We start from the raw sequence: 22,008 nt of genomic DNA, 5'->3' as shown, positions 1-22,008 counted from the left end.
AACCTAATTATTTCAACATTTAAACAAAGAACAACAACAATAATAATCAGCAGCAACAACATCAAAGATTCAAGCATGCAACACCCATTTTCATCATAAATTTCAAGAAAACAAAGTAAGAAATTAAAGCCAAGAAATACCTCAATGAAAATTCACTTTGATCTAGCTAAACCACTTGAAATCACCAAGCAAAACCCAGCCCTTGCACAGCCAAGCCTTGGCCGAAAAGAGGGAGAGAGAGAGAGCTTGAGTGTTTTGAAAATTCCTTTTAAATTTGACTAAGTGTTGAATTTTAAGAAAAGAAGAATATAAATCACATTACTCATTTTATTTCAGCCATGTAATAATAAAATAAACATTTATTTTTCCATTTCATAAAGCCACAAAAGACAAAACACTAATGGGGCAAAAAGACCATTTTGCCCCTCCACCATAAAATCACATAAATCATACTAAAGGGGTATTTTTGGGAAATTCTAAATTCCCGGCCATTCCCGACATTCCCAATGTCTAAAACCCGTCCCCAAATTACTAACATACTAAGTTGTGATTTCTACTGAGCCAAACGCCGAGTTCCAAAATACCGGACACCGGAAATGCAAAATATGCAAGCTACTGAATAACATAAATAAAAGTATCATAAATTATTTAAATAGCTATAAATAATTTCATAATTAAACATAAACAACTGCTAATTTCCAAATTAACTAAGCGGGCTTTACAACTATTCCCCCCTTAAAAGGATTTTGTCCCCGAAATCTAACCTGAATAACTCTGGATATTGAGCTCTCATATCTGACTCTAGCTCCCAGGTGGCTTCTTCCACCTTACTGTTTCTCCAGAGAACCTTGACCAATGCTATGGTCTTATTCCGAAGGACTTTATCCTTTCTATCCAGGATCTGCACTGGCTGTTCCTCATATGACATGTCTGGCTGAAGCTGAAGACTCTCATAACTGAGTATATGAGAGGGGTCTGAAACGTATTTTCTCAACATTGAGACATGGAATACGTTGTGCACTGCTGATAAGGCTGGAGGCAATGCTAACCGATATGCCACTTGACCTATCTTCTCGAGAATCTCGAAAGGTCCTGTAAATCTAGGGCATAACTTGCCTCTTTTCCCGAAATGTTTAATCCCCTTCATCGGAGATACCCGTAAAAATACATGTTCCCCTACTTGGAACTCAACATCTCTGCGTTTCGGATCTGCGTAACTCTTCTGTCTGCTCTGTGAGGCAAGCATTCTAGCTTTTATCTTTTCTATTGCCTCATTGGTCCGCTGAACTGACTACGGACCTAGGTATTTCCTCTCCCCTGTCTCATCCCAGTGGATAGGGGATCTACATTTCCTACCGTACAACAGTTCATAGGGAGCCATCCCTATCGTACTCTGATAACTGTTGTTGTACGAAAATTCTATCAACGGTAGATATTTACTCCATGAGCCTTCAAAGTCCATAACACATGCTCTCAACATATCCTCCAATATCTGAATTGTCCTTTCGGACTGACCATCTGTCTGAGGATGGAATGCTGTACTGAATTTTAGCTTTGTACCCATTGCCCGTTGCAAACTTTGCCAAAATTTGGAGGTGAATTTCGGATCCCTGTCCGAAACTATAGACTTCGGTACCCCGTGAAGTCTCACTATCTCTCTGACGTACAGTTCTGCCAACTGATCCACTGTGAACGTTGTTCTAACCGGCAGAAAATGAGCAGATTTCGTAAATCGGTCCACCACTACCCAGATGGAATCATACATACCCGTGGTCCTAGGTAACCCGACCACAAAATCCATCGTAATATCCTCCCATTTCCATTCTGGTAGGGTTAGAGGCTGCAACAACCCTGCTGGTCTCTGATGTTCAGCCTTAATCTGCTGACAAGTGAGGCATCTCGATACGAATTCTACCAAATTCTTCTTCATACCGCTCCACCAGAAGTACGGTTTCAAATCTTGGTACATCTTAGTGGTGCCGGGATGCAGAGAATATGGAGTAGAATGAGCCTCCTCAAAGATCTCATTTCTAAGTTCCACACTGTTCGGAACACAAACCCTGGCTTTATACAAAAGCATCCCACTGTCTGACACTGAAAAGTCTTTGGCTTGACCAGCCAATACCTCATCTCGGATTTTCACTAACTCCGGATCTGTCATCTGAGCGACCTTTATTCTTTCCAACAGATCAGATTGCAGCGTTAAGTTGTGAAGCTGACCTACCACAAACTCAATGCTGGATCTAACCATATCCTCTGCTAGCTGAGGTGAGATCTGAACCATGCTAGCTACTTGCCCGGGACCCTTTCTGCTCAGGGCATCGGCCACTACATTGGCTTTTCCGGGATGATAGAGGATCTCACAATCGTAATCCTTCACTAATTCCAACCAACGCCTTTGTCTCATGTTCAAATCTTTTTGAGTAAAGAAATACTTGAGACTTTTATGGTCGGTAAAGATCTCACACTTCTCCCCATAAAGGTAATGCCGCCAAATCTTCAGTGCAAAAACCACTGCGGCCAATTCTAAATCATGAGTCGGGTATCGCTGTTCATAATCCTTTAACTGACGGGAGGCATAAGCGATGACCCGATCGGCTTGCATCAACACACACCCCAAACCCTGTTTGGATGCGTCACAGTAGACTACGAACTTCTCCTTGTCCGTAGGCAAAGCTAGTACCGGAGTAGTAATCAATCTCTGTTTCAGCTCCTGAAAACTAGCTTCGCATTTATCTGACCAGATAAATCGCTGATTCTTCTTTGTAAGCTCGGTTAGGGGCATTGAGATTTTGGAGAACCCCTCCACGAACCTACGGTAGTACCCAGCTAATCCCAAGAAGCTTCTGATCTCTGTCACTGTCTTCGGTCTCGGCCAATCCCTAACGGATTCAATCTTCCCGGGATCCACCTTGATCCCATCTTTACTCACAATGTGCCCTAGGAAGGACACCTGAGACAACCAGAACTCACATTTCTTGAACTTGGCGTAAAGTTTATGTTCTCGAAGTCGTTGCAGTACCATCTGAAGATGTAACTCATGCTCCTCTTCTGATTGAGAGTACACGAGGATGTCATCGATAAACACAATCACACAGATATCGAGGAAATCCTTGAATACTCTATTCATCAGGTCCATGAATGCTGCAGGAGCATTGGTTAGTCCGAATGACATAACCAGAAACTCGTAATGTCCATACCTAGTACGGAATGTCCTCCTCTCGGATTCTCAACTGATGATAACCCGAGCGGAGATCAATCTTAGAAAAGACCGTCTTCCCCTGAAGCTGATCGAACAAGTCATCGATCCTAGGTAATGGATATTTATTCTTCACCGTCAGCTTGTTCAACTCTCTGTAGTCGATGCACATCCTCATAGATTCATCCTTCTTCTTGACGAACAAAACCGGGGCTCCCCAGGGTGACACACTGGGCCGAATGAACCCTATGTCAAGCAACCCTTGGAGCTGAGTCTTTAATTCCTTAAGTTCAGCTGGAGCCATCCTATACGGGGCTTTGGAAACCGGATCCACCCCTGGTGCCAAGTCAATCACGAAATCAATCTCCCGCTGAGGTGGTAACCCTGGAAGTTCTTCGGGAAAAACGTCCAAAAATTCCCGAACCACTCTGATGTCCTCTGGCCGAATGGTGTCTGGCCGAGTGGTGTCCACCACCACGGCCAGAAACCCTAAGCACCCGCCGTGCAACAATTCTCTCGCTGACATAGCCGAGATCACCGGGATCCGAGATCCCTGAACTGAACCCACAAATACAAACGGTTCTTCACTTTCCAGTTGGAAGACCACCATCTTCCTTTTACAGTCAATGCTCGCCGAATATTTAGATAGGAAATCCATTCCTAAAATAATATCAAATTCGACTAAGCTCATCTCTATCAGATCAGCCCTTAACTCTCTACCATCTATCCTGATCGGCATAGACCTAATCCACCTATTGGAGATAACCAATTCTCCGCCAGGTAACAGGGTTCCAAACCCTGATTCATATCTATCAAAGGGTCTACCCAACTTACTAAAGACTCTGGCCGCCACATACGAATGTGTAGCCCCAGAATCAAACAGCACTGAATATAGTGAGTTGTTAACAGAAAGCTGACCTGTGACTACTGATGGGCTGGCATCTGCATCAGCCTGCGTGATAGCGAATACCCTGGCTGGAGTGGGTATCGCTGGAGCTCTCGGTGCCTCTGGTCGGAGCTGGGGACATTCCCTCTTGAAGTGTCCGGGCATGCCACAATGAAAGCATCCCTGACCTTTGCATTCACCCCGATGGTGCCTCTTGCAGATAGGGCACTCGGGATAGGAGAATCGGGTCTCAGTACCACCAGGACGACTCCCTCCGTTGCGGTTCCCCGGAACCTCTTGTTCGACTCGAGCCGCCGAAGCGGTGGGTGCCCTCTTCCTCCGATCAATGGCCGAACCACTACTCCCCTGCTATGCTTTGATGCAGGAGGGGTAGGAGCTCCGCCACTAACCGGAGTACTGGCTGATTCTGACATGCACCCCACTGCGCCCTCAGCTCGCAGTGCCTTCTCCACCATCTGAGCATAGGTGGTGCTGTCGTCTGTGGTGATCATCAGGTCATGCCTGATCTTGGGATTCAACCCGTCCAGATACTTCTCCTTCTTGCTGAAGTCGGTTGGCACAATTCCCGAGGCTAACCTCGCCAACCGGTCAAACTGAGTAGTATACTCAGTGACGCTCATGTTCTCCCGCTGGGTCAAGTGAACGAACTCTTTCCTCTTGGCGCTTCTGACCGCCTCATTATAGTACTTTGCGTTAAAGAGTTCCTGGAACCTTTCCCAGGTCATGGTGGTGACGTCATGAATCTGAGACACCATGTCCCACCATACCAGGGCGTCCTCCTGGAACTGAAACGTGGCGCACACCACTCTGTCATTACCGGTGACACCCATGAAGTTCAGGATTCTGGTAATCACCGTCAGCCACTGCTCGGCTTTCATTACATCCGGACCTCCCAGGAATACCGGAGGTGCTTGCTTCCGGAACCGCTCATACAATGGTTCCAATCTATGGGCCGCCACCACTATCTCGGCACAGGCGGCGGGGGGCGGTGCCACTGGAACTATGGGCACAGGAACTGCAGGAGCACCCTGCTGTCTCAACCTCTGAATCTCGAGGTCTTGCTCTTCGATCCGGGCTTGCATCTCCGCAAACCGCAACTCCCAATTCGGGGCTCCCTGATCGGCTGGGGGAGCCTGGGCAGCCTGTGGCGGGTTCTCATCACCCCGGCCACGAGCCCTGCCTCGGGGACCTCTACCTCGGCCCCTAGCAGGTGGGGGAAACTGAGCTCCCTGACCTTGATTCGACCCCACTGAGTTGCCCTGACTCCTAGTGGTCCGCCTGGCGTCCATCTGATTAGAACCGCCTGCGAAACCACGAGTTGGCATATCAGGTCGTATTCAAGGAGAGCTTACTAATGCCGCTTAATTTGGAAATTAAAAACGAAACATGCGCCTATTCTACTATCAGGCTACTAACATGCTTCCTAACAGGCTTTTCTTTTTTCATAACTGAATAAAATAAACTACTAAAGCAATAAAGGCTTACTGAACCGTGAACCGAGCTAACTGCTGATGATGATTGTACATGTCGTGACGATCTTCGGAAGACAACCTGGCGGCTCTGATACCAAATTGTAACACCCTAACTACCTTAGGCGTATTACGTGATTTTTAAACGTACTGTGCAGCTCGTTGCTAATCAACGAGGTTTATGGAAAAACGTGATTAATTAAAATTTTGCTTTTTGATTAAACTTGTAAAACATATTACAAAAGACTCGGGATCCCGATTATAAAAATATTTACAAAAAGTTTCACTGTTTAACTATTACATCAAAATAAAAGTCGTCTAACGACAGTTACAAAAATTCAGCCTTGTTGTCCCGAGGATCGTACGCTCCAGGCCTAACCGCCCCGACATGTACAATCTCATAAGCTCGCTCACGGTCCATCAGCTACAGCCTTGCCTTTACCTACACATGAACATAAACTGTGAGTCGACAGACTCAGTAAGAAAAGCATAATAATATCATACATAATACTAACTGCCGTGTCCAACACGATACTGAGTCCCGCTACTGCCATGTCCAACATGGTACTGAGCCACTACTGCCATGTCCAACATGGTACTGAGTTTTGAACGTTCATAGGGACGGTACTATTGACAAGTATCCTCCTGATCGGTCGAACCGGTCATACTCCGCCTTCGGTCATACTCCACTCGTACCGACGGGATAGGTCAATAGTGCGAACCACCAACCAAATGTCAACTTTGATCGGTCGAGCCGGTCATACTCATTCTTGGTCATACTCCGGCTGTACGGCGTGACGGGGGTTGGATGGTTCGAAGCCTATATACATAACTAATGTAAACTAGCGGGCTTCCTACATGCACGCTAAACATGTAATCTACATATGCATACCGTTATACTAATCTTACCCGGATTAGATTTCGTGTGTGCGGTCAACCCGACCGGAACCGAAGCCGAGCGGCGGATTACTGGCTCCTAAACCATAAAAATCACAACGCTATAAGTGACACGCTAAATCACTTCCCGGGGACTAAAACTTGGAACTAAAAGTTTCCCTATCGATAAAAAGCATGGCAATACCCCTAAAAACCTAAAAACGAGGAAAACTAGGGTTCGAAAAAATTCCCCAACCTAAGCAGACGGTTGCCCAACCGAATTCCGGTTACGGGAATTACCGAACCCTCATCCGACTCGGATGCACAACCGAATTCCGGTTCCTCGCAGCAGACCAACTAAAATTCTCATAACTTGACCAATTCAACCCCAATTGGTCCCAAACTTTCCGGACACTGTTCTAAACTATCCCTAGAACAAATCCAAGGCATCAAAACCACCCGGAAAAACACATATACAAAAATCACCATTAAAGACCAAGCTTTGAGTTCCAAAACTCAAACTTGGTTAAATCCACTAACATGCATCCCAACCTAGTTAATTCTACTCAACTAAGCAAGAATAAGCTTCTGAAAACACACAAGAACATCCAGCAACTTCACAGAAACAAAATGAACCATTTCTTTCAAAAATTCATAACTTTTTCACATAAGCATTTAACCAACTAGAACAAGGATTCAAGCATGCTATACAATCTCATTAAACCTAATTATTTCAACATTTAAACAAAGAACAACAACAATAATAATCAGCAGCAACAACATCAAAGATTCAAGCATGCAACACCCATTTTCATCATAAATTTCAAGAAAACAAAGTAAGAAATTAAAGCCAAGAAATACCTCAATGAAAATTCACTTTGATCTAGCTAAACCACTTGAAATCACCAAGCAAAACCCAGCCCTTGCACAGCCAAGCCTTGGCCGAAAAGAGGGAGAGAGAGAGAGCTTGAGTGTTTTGAAAATTCCTTTTAAATTTGACTAAGTGTTGAATTTTAAGAAAAGAAGAATATAAATCACATTACTCATTTTATTTCAGCCATGTAATAATAAAATAAACATTTATTTTTCCATTTCATAAAGCCACAAAAGACAAAACACTAATGGGGCAAAAAGACCATTTTGCCCCTCCACCATAAAATCACATAAATCATACTAAAGGGGTATTTTTGGGAAATTCTAAATTCCCGGCCATTCCCGACATTCCCAATGTCTAAAACCCGTCCCCAAATTACTAACATACTAAGTTGTGATTTCTACTGAGCCAAACGCCGAGTTCCAAAATACCGGACACCGGAAATGCAAAATATGCAAGCTACTGAATAACATAAATAACAGTATCATAAATTATTTAAATAGCTATAAATAATTTCATAATTAAACATAAACAACTGCTAATTTCCAAATTAACTAAGCGGGCTTTACATGCTGAGCTTCCAATAAGTGAACCAAATTTACCAAGTAAATTCCTACTTATTAATTCTTCGTTGAATCCACTCTTAGAACTTAGAATTGCACTCTCAGACTTATATAGAGCATATTGTATGTTCCACGATATCAATATGCTATCTCATTTAACCATTGTTATAATCTTATTGTGATTTAAAGATCCTCTATATAGATGATCTACATCGAGATGAGATTTCTTTACCGTTCTCACCCCTCAATGTATTTTGCCCCTTAAAACACTTAGCTACCTGTAAATGGTGTTTAGTGATCTAATAATTAGTCAGTTAAACAAAGAGCTCATCCATTTACTTCTATTTGCTAAGCTCGAAGGGAATCATCACTTGACTTCTATACACCAGTAGAAGCTATAGATTCCATATTTATGTTCAGCACTCCCACTCAATCATACTATCATGTTCCCAAAATATACGTATCACCCTGACCCAAAAGTAGGCTTAACTAATAAATCTAAGAACATGAATAGCACTCCTGAGTTGAGCCTAAGCATATCAGGATTTAGATTCTTTTAATCTTAAGATCAACTACTGATATTGACTTGGAAAGATATGTATAACGGTAAGTTTGTAATATCTTAACTTAGTTGCAATATCGGTCCAGTCCAATGTATACTCCATACATTCGAAACTAGTATACTTTACTAATGTCCTGGAAAGAACATAACACTTACTCCAAGTGTAAGTACACATTATCGCTGATTATCACATCAGTGTAAATCCAATAACACTGATGAAACAGGGACCAAGTCTTTTGATTCATATGATCACAATCACATTCCACTGTGTTGACGATACTGTAATTGTGAATAAACATATGATCTGGATTTAACTGATTTTGTGTGTATGAATGTAATAAACATATTAAACATATTAAACCATTAGCATGTAAAATTCATACAAACATCAATCACTTCAAATTTCTTATATTGATAACTAATCAGATTGTAAAGAGTTTTATTTAGGGCATAAAACCCAACAAACTCCCACTTGCACTAATATAAAACAAACTGTGCAAATAGGTCAATCTGATGTCTTGATTTTTAGATCAAGTGTAGTATATTTGAATCCACCCAAACATCTGGAAACTAGTTCATAAAAACTCTTATGAAACATCCTTTACTATATGCTTTACTTATCAAGGGATACTGAAATCTTTGCTGTTTTAAAAGTACATCTGAATTAACAGAAGACATCTCTCTCATATTTTAAAATATGTAATTGAGATAATACAGTGTAGACTTTTCTTCAGTGATATAACTTTCTTGGATTTCGAATACACAAAGTTATAATTCTTCTCTGGTAGAGCTTGAATTATTATACAATAATTCCTCCACCCCCAAAGTAAGCACCATCTTATAGAAATCGAAATTAGATGGTGAGATACAAGGATAACTGATACACAGTTCCTTAATATCTAACATATAGATCACTTTCATAAATCTTTCTTGAATATCTTCTAATGTTCCCTATTTGATTACATCTCAGATAGCTCCCACTCAATAGCAGATGTCTGGTTAAATGTTTAACCTCTGATTGTTTAGAGAGTTACCTAGTTGTGACTTTTGTATTAGTCTGAAACTTTAAGTTAAGACTAAGTCATCAACATAGCAGACTAGTATTTTGAAGTGAAAAATACATGCCAGAGATAAAGTAATCAAAATTAAGATACCATCAAATTTATGAGGATTAAGAATTCTAAGTTCAAGTCATTCGAATGGACTGAACTAGAGTTCTTTATCTTATTCTCATAATTCTGATAAGCTATTCCTATCCATGTGAATGGTTAGATTTGCTTTTCAGTAGTGTTCTTAAGTACCTATCACAAGTATCAACCTAATAAAGATGGGTATAGAACTTTAAAATTCTCCCACTCAATTAAGGTAGTGTGAAACTTTAACAAAGAACTTTCAAAGGTATCAAACTTTTACTTACAACAGTAAAATCGAAATGGAACATACAATCAAGATCAAGAATTTATATTGACAATAGCTGACTCATTATATTACTTCCATGTTTAAAGAAGATATGTGTTACATAGGGAATTGTGGAATAGACTCCACCCCTAAGAATATACATATAGGGTACTTGTGGATAACCTCCACCCCTAAGTATATAGAGATTATGATCCACCCCTAAAGGTAGTAAAGATCATGATTCTCTTAGTGTGATAGAGTTTATGTGGAGTTAAATACTATCCAGAGTTCATTAGATATAAAAGATCGTTGAACTGCATAGTTTTCTTAACTTTTCTCCACCCCTATCAGATCAAAAGATCCTTTTATTAAACAAATTCTTAATAATTGTATGAGAATTAACAATTATTAATAAACATAGAAATAGTTTCTAGTGTTTATTTAATATAACTCTATGAAGAGTTGTAAATATTATAGAATTTGCATCAATAATAAAAACACTTACACATACAAACATACAAATATAATGTGGTAATAATTGATGAAGATAAATTAAATGAAGCTCAATCTCATAATTTGCAATGGTGATTTCGAAAATAAAGAATACTTTATTAATAATAAAATAAAAAATGTATTGCAACAATATGAGAAAAAACAGGGATAAATATCCCTGACTAAAATTTGAAATCCAAATTGTCTTTAAACTAAAACAATTAATTCAAAAAAAATTGAAGAGCTTCATCTTCATCTGGACGATTTCACCCTTGGTCCAGCTTGCTGATCCAACTCATTTGAGTTCAAGTAGCTTGGCCTATAAGAAGAAGAAAACAAATAAACAAAGTTAGTCCAGAATCATAAATCCAATTGGATAATAATTCACTAAAACTCTTAAAGTTTATAAATGGAAATACCTTGTTTCTTTGCAAGAAGTTTAGGACACTGGGGTTTCCAATGACCTTTCCCGTTGCAGTAGAAACACTTTCCTTTAAGTGTAGCATCACCAAAAGGAGCAACCTTTTTATTCTTCATGGCTTTAGTTCGCTTCTTGGTGTTGTTCCACTTCCTCTTCGATTTGGGCTTTGAAGCAGAGGCAACATTTGCTTCGGGTTTGATCGTCCCATTACCATTTCCAGGATTATGAGGTTTGCTCCCTTTCTTTTTGGGTCCTCCAATCAAATTTTCATAAGTTTGAAGGTCATTGACTAATTCATGAAAGTCAATTTCCTTCTTATTCATGACATAATTTGATGTGTATGGTAGAAATGCTGGAGTCAGGCTATTCAAGATAAGACTTACTTGAGTAGCACTATCCATTTTAGCACCATGATCCTGGGCTTCTTGGAAATAACTTGACATTAGGAGAACATGGTCACGCACGTTCTGATGAGGTTCCATCCGTGCATTAATGTACTTCTTAGTCGCGTCAAAGCGTGACTGAAGTGATGCCTTACCGAATAGCTCATTTAACTTCGTCATAACTTCAGCAGCCTTCTCGGTTTTAGAAAACCGAGTTTTGAGGGTGTCAACCATGCTAGAAAGCATAAAGTATAGAGCTTTGTCATTTGCTTTTTGCCAACGCTCATACTTTTCTTTCACAACTTTGGAAGCATTGTCCCCAGGCACTTCAGGTGACGGCTCAGTTAAAACAAACAAGGCACTTTCTCCTATGAGAGCAATATTAATGTTCTCATTCCACTTATTAAAGTTAGATCCATTCAGCTTGTTTTCAGTCAACAGTGATAACATGGGATTCATTTTGATAATACAGGATACTACAAAATAATAGAAATCAACAAATAGAAATAAATAATGGTTTAACACAAAATCAATTCAGAAATTATAAGCACATAGCAAGTAGGAATGATATGAGAAAATACTTAAAAATTCAATCCTAAATAATTTCCAAGGTTTTTCAACAAACTGATATCAGTGTCCCGTTTAGGCGAGAGTCAAAGCTACCATCCATTGAATAGAGTTGTCAGCTCATCTAAAATGTTAAACATTCTAGCAACCTTTTATTCGATCAAGATTGGAATCCAGCGTTGTCCCGTTTAGGCGAGAGTCAAGGCTATTCTTTCTTATGAGCTTCTACCATTGTTTCGCAATTTGCAAGTCAAATATGGTCGCCACCATTAGGGTGATCTATACCATATAAAACACTTACAAACTACTTATCATGCGAGATTAAAACGGTGTGAAATTGCTAATGAGCGTTCCTCCATTAGGGAGGATTACTCACTAAAACAAACGCGGTGTAAAACCCACAATGGAGATCGAATATCTTAATAATAATAAAGCTCATTCTTTAAAATGTAATTTCTTTATTATTCTAATAAATAAATTCTCATTAAATTCGAAATTTAGAATTGATATTCAAAAATAAGAATTTAATATAATATTTATAAAATTATACTTAGATGGTGATTGAAATAAAATTAATTATTTCCATCTTAGTAATAATCTTAAATATAAATATTAAGGAAATTAATTTAAGTTGAATTAAATTAAATAATTAGCAACTTAAAAATTTCCTTTGAGAATATATTTATTGAGTTCGAAAATATAAAGTATAAAAACTATACAATTTTCGAAAATAATAAAAATAGAAAAGAAATACTTCATGCAAAAGTATCACCTATCTAGATTTTCTTTTGACTAGTTAATTCAATTTCTAATAATATATATATATATTTTAAATTCATTTATTTTAAATTAATCAATTAAATGAAAAAATCATTGATTGTAGTTGGTCCAAGAATTAATTAAAATAAATAATTAATTTAAAACTCAATCTATTTTTCAAGATTAAAATTCGAAAAAATTGCATAAATAAAATGCAATTTTCGAAATTGATTAATAAAATAAAGAAAAATATATATTTTGAAAATTATTTAAATTTAAGTTGAAAAAATTAAATTTAAACCTAAAAATAATTTTCTATTTAATTAAGTGTCATGAAAAATAAATAAATATTTAAGTATCATGATGAAAATCAACTTAGATATTTAAATTTTTCAAGTTAATTAACTGTATTAAATTCAAGAAATAATAATTAAGTGTAGAGAAGGCTTAATTATTAATTTCTAGTTTAATACTAGGAAAAATATACTTAATAAAATTGTACCAAAATTAATTATTTAAATAATTAATTTCACAAAGTATATTATTTTCCTATTTAAATATTAGAAATAATAAGTAGTCTAGAAATTACTATCTAGAAAATATCTTATTTGACTAAGTATCATTTCAAAAATTTGAAAAATATCTAATTTAAGTTATATAGAAAAAATCTAAAACTTAAATAATTTCAAATTTAGATTTAATTAAATATCAAAAATTAAGTTATAACCACTTAATTTGAAGATATCTTTTTAAGTTAATATTCGAAAAGATATTAACCTAAAAAATAAATAAAATATTCCATTTTAAGTTAATATTCGAAAAGATATTAACTTAAAAAAAATATCTTAAGAATCTTTAATAACTAATGCCTAGGATTCCTCAACTTAATTTAAATTTAAATAAAATATTCAAATTTAAGTTAGATAAGAAAAATCAGTTGATACAACTAATTTATAACTTAAATAGGAATATTTAATTAAATAAGCTCCAGAAAGAATCTTAGTTAGTTAAAATTCTATATTTAATTAAATACAAGAAAAATACAAATAGTTTGTCTAGAAATAATATCTAAAACTAAAAGTGTTTTTCTTAAAATTAACTTTAAAATATTAAAATGAAAATAAATTTCATATATTTTAAAAGTTAATTATGTTGCTAATTCAATTTTATTAGGTCAAACTAATATAATTAACCTAGTACAGTTATTCAAATCAGGCAAATGGGCCTTCACAATTGGGGTAGTTCATGTGAGGGGGTGCGGGGTTCAGTATGTCGTACCCACTTCTATGGCTCCCAACTCTCACACAAGGCCCAAAAGAGAGGAATTTAACCTTAAAATAAATAACTGTTATTAATTGAATAGGTCCAATAACTAAATGGACCTAAATAAAATCTATCATGGTGTGACATTTCATTTAGTAACAACCTATATGTATCTATATTAAAGCAAAATAAACATATAGGCTCACACAGGCACACTTTGGATGGATCCTATCATGTTGCTAGGTCATACACAGATGAAAGAAGATTGTAAAATTTACTTGTTACAAATTATTAACTTAACCAAGGGAGTCATCAGATCATTAGATCTGGCAAAAAGTAACCATGGCTATTTGCAATCAAGTAATAATAGGTTTTGAAAAACTTACACACAAGCTAAAACCACATACTCGTGTAACAAGGTTAGCTGGATAGTTGGAAGTAGGATTTATTTAATTTTAAATAAATAATTTTGAAAATAAATAATTAAATAAATCAAAATTTATTTTCGTAAAAAAAAATTTTAAAAATTTTTGAAATTTAAAATTAAACCTACAATTTTAAAAAATTAGGTTTCAACCAACCTAAATATCATTTCAAAATTTGCTAACTACTTTTAAAATTTAAATGTTATTTTATAAATAAAAATTAAATAAAAAAATTAAAAAAGATAAAGGAATATCTTTTTCAGATTTTAAATGTAATTTAAATAAATAAAATAACAAAATTTAAAAGTTAGCAAAATATCTTATATCTATTTAAAATTACATGATTATAGTTATCTTATTTTAAATTTGAATAAGGTCAAATTATTTAAAAAAAAAAAAGAAATTAATTTAAAATATTTAAAATCTGACCTTAAATTTAAAAATAAGATAAGATATAATCAAATTTAAAAATAAGATAGATTATTAAGCAAATAAGATAGATACTAACTATTTTTAAATTCAAATTACACTAATATCTTGAATTAAATTTAAAAAATATTAAATTAATTCATAATGATAATTAGAATTGAATTAGGAATAGTAATAGTATAAATATAGAACTACACAAAAAATCAGAAGTTAATTCCATGAAAAAGCATGAAAAATCGAAGAAAAACGAAAAAATTGCGAGCTGTACGGATAGTTTTCGCGATCGCAGGAAAATTTCAGCACAACTCCGATTTTTTTCGAATCTTCAAGAAATCATTACTAATTCAAATTAAATCGAAATTGAGATCTGTAAAAAAGTAACTTGCTTAATTTTTTCCATACTATCCAATAAAAATAATTCCAGAAACAGATATTCAATTATTTTAACGAAAATTCACAAACACCAATCAATCATCAAATAACACTCAATACAACATGATACCATCCAAAAACAAACAAACAATCGTTTTAAAGTCCAAATTTCTTGCAAGTAAATCAATTACCATGGCTCTGAGGCCAGTTGTTGGAATATTATTTTACCAGGATCTTAGATCTACTCACAAGTATGTTGTTTAAACACCCTAAATATGAACTTTCTAAAACGATAAATTAAACACATATAAAGTTAAGAAAACCTTACATTGATGCAGCGGAATTAATGTCTCCTTCCACTCAGATCTCTAACCCTTGAATCCTTTCTGTAGCAGAGTATAATCAAGATCTGAGCCCGGATGTCCTTCTTCTTCAAGTTTGATCCTTCACAGTCTTCCAATCTATGATTGAGTTACTGCTTGCTGTGTGTGGGCACTTACTCTTTCACTAGGGTCGAAATTTATCAAGGAGAAAAGAGGAGTGAGGGTTTCGGCCAGGTATAGAAAGTGGGGAAGGCTCAGTTTTTCTGAAGAGAGAAATTTCTGTCAGAAAGATGATTTGAAAACTTGTGATTTGACTGAGCCATCACTTTCTATTTATAGGCAACTACTAGGTTTAGGTTAGGAATTATTTGGCATTAAAATAATGAAAATATTAATTTGAAATCCCACAATAAGTGGCCGGCCATGGTGTTGTATTGGGCCTCACTTGATTTTGCAGTTTTATCAAATTTTATCTCTATTTTCTCAAAAACGCCAATTTTCCAATTCTAACCTTTTAAATGCCAAAACTAATTATTTAATAACTAAAATACATTATTAAATAATATTGTCATTTAATTTAATTATTAATTAGACATATAAAGTCCATTAATAAATAAATAAACCTAGAAACTCTTTTCTTTACAATTTCACCCCTGCTTAGTGAAATTTCATAAAATTAGACATAGTCTAACTTTAGAATTATAATTGATCAATCACAAATCAATTAATGAGTCTTACAAGCAGAATGTTCTCAACTAGAATGGGGACCATGAATCTATATGCTGAGCTTCCAATAAGTGAACCAAATTTACTAAGTAAATTCCTACTTATTAATTCTTCGTTGAATCCACTCTTAGAACTTAGAATTGCACTCTCAGACTTATATAGAGCATATTGTATGTTCCACGATATCAATATGCTATCTCATTTAACCATTGTTATAATCTTATTGTGATTTAAAGATCCTCTATATAGATGATCTACATCGAGATGGGATTTCTTTACCGTTCTCACCCCTCAATGTATTTTGCCCCTTAAAACACTTAGCTACCTGTAAATGGTGTTTAGTGATCTAATAATTAGTCAGTTAAACAAGAGCTCATCCATTTACTTTTATTTGCTAAGCTCGAAGGGAATCATCACTTGACTTCTATACACCAGTAGAAGCTATAGATTCCATATTTATGTTCAGCACTCCCACTCAATCATACTATCATGTTCCCAAAATATACGTATCACCCTGACCCAAAAGTAGGCTTAACTAATAAATCTAAGAACATGAATAGCACTCCTGAGTTGAGCCTAAGCATATCAGGATTTAGATTCTTTTAATCTTAAGATCAACTACTGATATTGACTTGGAAAGATATGTATAACGGTAAGTTTGTAATATCTTAACTTAGTTGCAATATCAGTCCAGTCCAATGTATACTCCATACATTCGAAACTAGTATACTTTACTAATGTCCTGGAAAGAACATAACACTTACTCCAAGTGTAAGTACACATCATCGTTGATTATCACATCAGTGTAAATCCAATAACACTGATGAAACAGGGACCAAGTCTTTTGATTCATATGATCACAATCACATTGCACTGTGTTGACGATACTGTAATTGTGAATAAACATATGATCTGGATTTAACTGATTTTGTGTGTATGAATGTAATAAACATATTAAACATAGTAAACCATTAGCATGTAAAATTCATGCAAACATCAATCACTTCAAATTTCTTATATTGATAACTAATCAGATTGTAAAGAGTTTTATTTAGGGCATAAAACTCAACATAAAATACATTGAGTGGTGAAACAGTAAATTTATCCCTAATCGGTGTAAATCATCTATAGAGGATCTTTGATTATAAGGATTAGAACGATGGTTAAATGTTTATAGCGTATCTATATCGTGGAACATATAAAGCGTTCTGTATAACTAAGAGTGCAATTTCAAGTTCTATGGTGGATGCAATAAGGAATTAATAAGTTAGGAAATTTACTTGGTAAATTCTAGTTCTGCTTATTGGAAGCTTGGTTGTATAGGCCCATGGTCCCCATACTAGTTGAGACAATACTGCTTGTAAGACTCAGTTAATTTATTTTAATTAAGCAATTATAATTCTAAAATTAGACTATGCCTAGTTTATGAATTTTCACTAAGCTAGGGCTTAATTGTGAAGAAAAGAGATTCTAGGGTTTATTTGTTAATTAAGAGACTTTATTAAGTCTAATTAATAAATATGTTAAATGAAAATTTTATTTAATAATTAATTGTAATTATTAAGGGTATGTTTGGTAACCATTTTAAAAATAGTTTTTTGTTTTTAAAATTGAAATTTTGAAAACACCAATAAAAATTGTGTTTGGTAACTTAGTTTTACTTTTTATTTTTAAAATTAAAAAACAGATTATATTGAATTTTAAAAACAGTTTTTACATGATTTTAAAAATTTTTAAAAACACTTTTATCTTGGTTTTCTCTCTCTCTCTCTCTCTCTCGTTACAGTCACGTTCATCAGGAGAGCTTCATTTCCATGGCTTCAAAGGTAAATCTCTTCCTCATTGTATATTTATTTGGTTCTATGTTCCTTTCTCTCTATAGATCTCGCCTCTCTCTCTCTCTCTCTCTCCTTATTTCTCAGATTTTTTTTTGTTATTCCTTCATTCTCAGATCCGAAAATGAAAAATGAGAAGAGAATGACAATGAAAGTTGTTTCTTAGAGAGAAATATTTTTTTTGCTATTATAGGCAGAAGATTGAAGTACCCACTTCAGGCACCTTGCTGGGTTCTTGGCACCTGCTTCATCTTCCTCCTCTTGGCATCACAGGTTTCTTCTCTCTCTCTCTCTCTCTCTCTGGTTCTCTGATCTTTGATTCTAGTAGACTCTTCGATTTATTTCTCTATGGTGCTTGTGTAACTTTACTTTAAATTTGTGATTCATCTCTAAGAAAGTTATCACAGATTGTTCAGTTTTGGGGAATTTTTCATTTGTGTGGGAATGGTTTGGGAAAAGAGGGTAAAGAAATAGTAATAGAGCTATGGAGATCTGATCCTGGTTTTCTCATTTTGGTTCCCCTCGCCTAGCCAAAAGAAATGAAAGAAGTTAACCTGGGATAGTTGTGTCTATTTTGCTTTATTGTAGTTGCTGCACTTTCTTAGCTTTCTTTTCTTCGCCAGACCCAGAGTTATTGCTTATAAAAGTATTTTTCTTGATGGGACAGAGGGTGAGATGATCACACGTAAAGCCACTATCACAAAAGTATTTTTCATATAGATTATAAAAGTGTTAGCTAGAAGGTAGTGTTCGAATGGAGTGTATCGTTTAAATTGATGATATCATAGGAATTGCCAGAACATTACTTTATTACTTGCATAAATATATAGATTTGGTATTTAGAAAAATTATAATCTATATGTTTTTGTATATATATTAATGGTTATGTGAAAATTAAAATGGAATTTAGAATTTAGAATTTTATTTGATCAGTTCTTATTTGTTTCTTCATATATTATTATATATCATATCCCAATACTAACATTGTCAAGGTAGGGGCCTGAGAGCAACATTATTATTCTTTCCCAGTTGTTTTTTTTTTTTGTATTTTTTTTCTAGGGTTCCTGTTTGATTTGATTTGTAGTTTTGTTCATTCTAAGCCTTATTCATATAAATAAAAATTTCATCATATTGTATAGTAGTTCTGTAGACTTTAGCATTGAATAATTCTGAGGATCCAATGGAACTTTTAGGCAGCAGTTGGGCTATAAAATAATGGCTCTTTTTATTATATGCAGGACCTACCATTGCCTTTTACTAATCCTCTTTTCTTTTTATTATGAATGATAATTGTGAATTTGGTTTTTGGTTTTGAACCTTTGTCTTAATAATCGTAAGAAAATATGACATAGCTTTGGGGGTTCCATTTCAGATTTGAAGATCCATTGATTGTTACATGTTGCGCTGTGATAGTAGAGTTGTTGTATGGCACAATTATTAGAGAAACACTTTTTCTTTTGAAGAAATTAGAGAAACACTTGGGACTATTGTACACAGATTTTTTCTTTGGAAAAATCATTTGCCCAGATAGTGATCCATTCTGTTACCTTTTCTGTATTTTATTCTATTTATATATATAGATATAGATAATGTGTATATATATCTATAGCAGCCAGCTTGCACCTTATGAGGATTAATGTCCACGCTAAAAGAGTCATATTGATTAAAGCAAAATGGTCCCAAAATGATCAGTAAGTATAGTCTCAAGTTTTTAGATCACTAGGGGTATGAATGTATGAAAAGTATCACACACTATTATATGTACTGGGAATTCGCATTATTATATTTTATTGTTACTTTGTTGGAATGATTTTGAATTGGATTAGTTTATGCTTGAATGTGTTAGTGAGCTTTATATATTGATATCCAACATTTGTTGCCAACACTTGATTATGCTTCATTAGTTTGCATTAGTTTGTAACTTTTTAAATTAATTTTATTGGTTTTCTTACATAAGTTTTAGAATTAGTTTTATAATTACATGTAGATTGAATAGATGACAGGAACAGATAGTGAGGTGGTTATCATTGATAATAGCGAAGCTTCTGTTTGGCCTGAAAAACATGAAGAAATTTTTATTGAACTTATGGAAGAAGAAGTTTTGAAGGGAAATAGAAATACTACAACCTTTACAAAGCAATCATGGAAGTGTATAAAGGAGGAGCTTTATGCACAAGCGAAGAGAAGTTACACTGATACACAATTAAGGAACAAATACAATCTGTTAAGACAAAAGCACAAGGATTTCAAGTCTTTACTGAAAGAGACTGGCATAGGATTTAGTGTAGTGACTGGACAAGTTACTGCGCCAGATGAAGTGTGTTATAGATAATGTGTTTTGTGATTTTAAATTACTTGAATTTTTTAAAATGTTAATGAGTATTTTTTATTTGATTTTTTTATAATTTTTATATATTTGTTTAAAAGTAAAAATAAATGATATTCATAATTTTTTATTTAAAAAAAAGAAAAAAAAATCAAAATTTATGTTTTTTGTTTTTAAAATTAAAAAATAAAAATGGTTACAAAACACATTTTTGTTTTCTGCTTTTAAAATTATAAAACAAAAGTGGTTACAAAACACACTTTTGTTTTCTGTTTTTAAAATTTAAAAACAAAAGTAGTTATAGAACACATTTTTGTTTTTTAAAAACAAAATTTTAAAAACAAAAAAACTACTTTTATTTTTCTGTTTTTAAAATTAAAAAACAAAAGTGTTACCAAACGCCACCTAAATAAATAGTTTTGGCATTTAAATGGTTGAAATGAAAAAATTGTATTTATGAGAAAATAAGATAAATAATTGAAAAAATGGCAAAATTGCAAAGTGGGGGCCCACATCCATGGCCGTCCACTTGTGGTGTATTTTACCATTCATTTTATTAATTTTTTAATGCCAAATAATTCAAACCTAAACCTAGTTGGATTCCTATAAATAGATAGTGATGACCTCAAATTAAAAGATGATGAACACACTTGCCTTCAATCAAAAATTTGAGCCATCTTCTCTATCTTATTCGAACCCTTCCTCTCTCTTTTCTCTCTTCAATATTCCGAACCCTATAGTGATAGAGTAAGTGCCCACACACATCAAGTGGTACTCAATCATAGTGTGTAAGACTGTGAAGAATCCAATTCAAGAGAAGGAGAATCGGGCTCAGATCTTGGTGATACTCTGCTACAGAAAAGATACAAGGGTTAGAGATTTGAGCGGAATGAGTCATTTAATTCCGCTGCACCCAATGTAAGGTTTCTCAAACTTTATATGTGTTTAAATTACATTGTTTTAGAAATTCATATTTAGGATGTTAAACAACATACATGGTAGTAAATCTAGATCCTGGTAAAACATAATCCAACACATTTACTCAATTAAGGCCACATCAGTTCCAACTAAGCTGGAAAGTCCCTATCTTCACAGATGTCCGCACAGGGACTTGGGGGGCAAATGTTATCCCAATTTTTGCCCACTTGATAGGGCATGTCTACATGGCCGCTATCAGTGCCACGTGGTAGTACAACTCACCAACAAGAAGGCCAAGTCATCTACTCAACACTTTAACTTATAGGGAGTCCTGACACTCAAACGGGATGACGAATGACGGACCAATCACGTTAAGGAGGTTGGCCTGCCCTATGGCCGGCCAGCTTCTGGACAACACAAGGCCGGCCAGCCTACATCTTGCAGGTGCATGGCCAGCCAGAACTTGGCCTGGCAGGACTTTGGTGTACAGCTTCATGCGTGGTCAACAAGCTAGATTACGAATTGGGCCTTAACAACTCACGAAAATATAGGGAAAATATCTATTTTTAAAGGGCATTTTAGTCATGTGTATTTTGCTAATTTAATATGTAAATATCTACTTATTTTATCTAAAACAAGGGTTTAAGCTCTCCTATATAAAGAGCCTTAACTAAACTCTAAAACGCTAAGTCTCAAACACTAAGCCTTATGCTTTAAGTCTGACAACTCATCTCATCTCTGTCTCTCACATGCCCATCATTGCTTCTCTCTAAGCTTGAGATTTGCCATCTTTGATTCCCACATTGTAACCCTAAGAGAGCTATCTCAGATCCCACCTATAGTGATCTAAATAGTATTATCTCTCGATATCAATACAACTAAAAGGAGAGTAGGTCATTACCCGCTAACTAAGGGGGCCGA

General features: G+C 35.1%; 1 protein-coding gene across 1 annotated transcript; it reads left to right on the top strand.

Moving 5' to 3' along the window:
- Window positions 1-17,573: 17,573 nt before the first annotated feature.
- LOC133038842 (uncharacterized) lies at window positions 17,574-20,457 on the top strand. The gene is made up of 3 exons (XM_061117239.1): window positions 17,574-17,834; window positions 18,037-18,116; window positions 19,840-20,457. Exons 1-3 carry the CDS (start codon window positions 17,726-17,728, stop codon window positions 20,173-20,175), a joined length of 525 nt encoding a protein of 174 aa, XP_060973222.1. The 5' UTR covers window positions 17,574-17,725; the 3' UTR covers window positions 20,176-20,457.
- The last annotated feature ends 1,551 nt before the right edge of the window (window positions 20,458-22,008 follow it).

The sequence above is a fragment of the Cannabis sativa genome, chromosome 6, assembly GCF_029168945.1.
Source record: "Cannabis sativa cultivar Pink pepper isolate KNU-18-1 chromosome 6, ASM2916894v1, whole genome shotgun sequence".
Lineage (NCBI taxonomy): Eukaryota > Viridiplantae > Streptophyta > Magnoliopsida > Rosales > Cannabaceae > Cannabis > Cannabis sativa.
Note: the sequence above shows the minus strand (reverse complement) of the source record. Positions and strands in the feature narration are given on the sequence as shown.

Coding starts and splice junctions, on each gene's coding strand:
- LOC133038842 (XM_061117239.1), top strand. CDS start 17,726: ATGATTTTAAAAATTTTTAAAAACACTTTTATCTTGGTTTTCTCTCTC. Junction 17,835..18,036: donor TCATTTCCATGGCTTCAAAG/GTAAATCTCTTC, acceptor TTGCTATTATAG/GCAGAAGATTGAAGTACCCA. Junction 18,117..19,839: donor TCCTCCTCTTGGCATCACAG/GTTTCTTCTCTC, acceptor TAGATTGAATAG/ATGACAGGAACAGATAGTGA.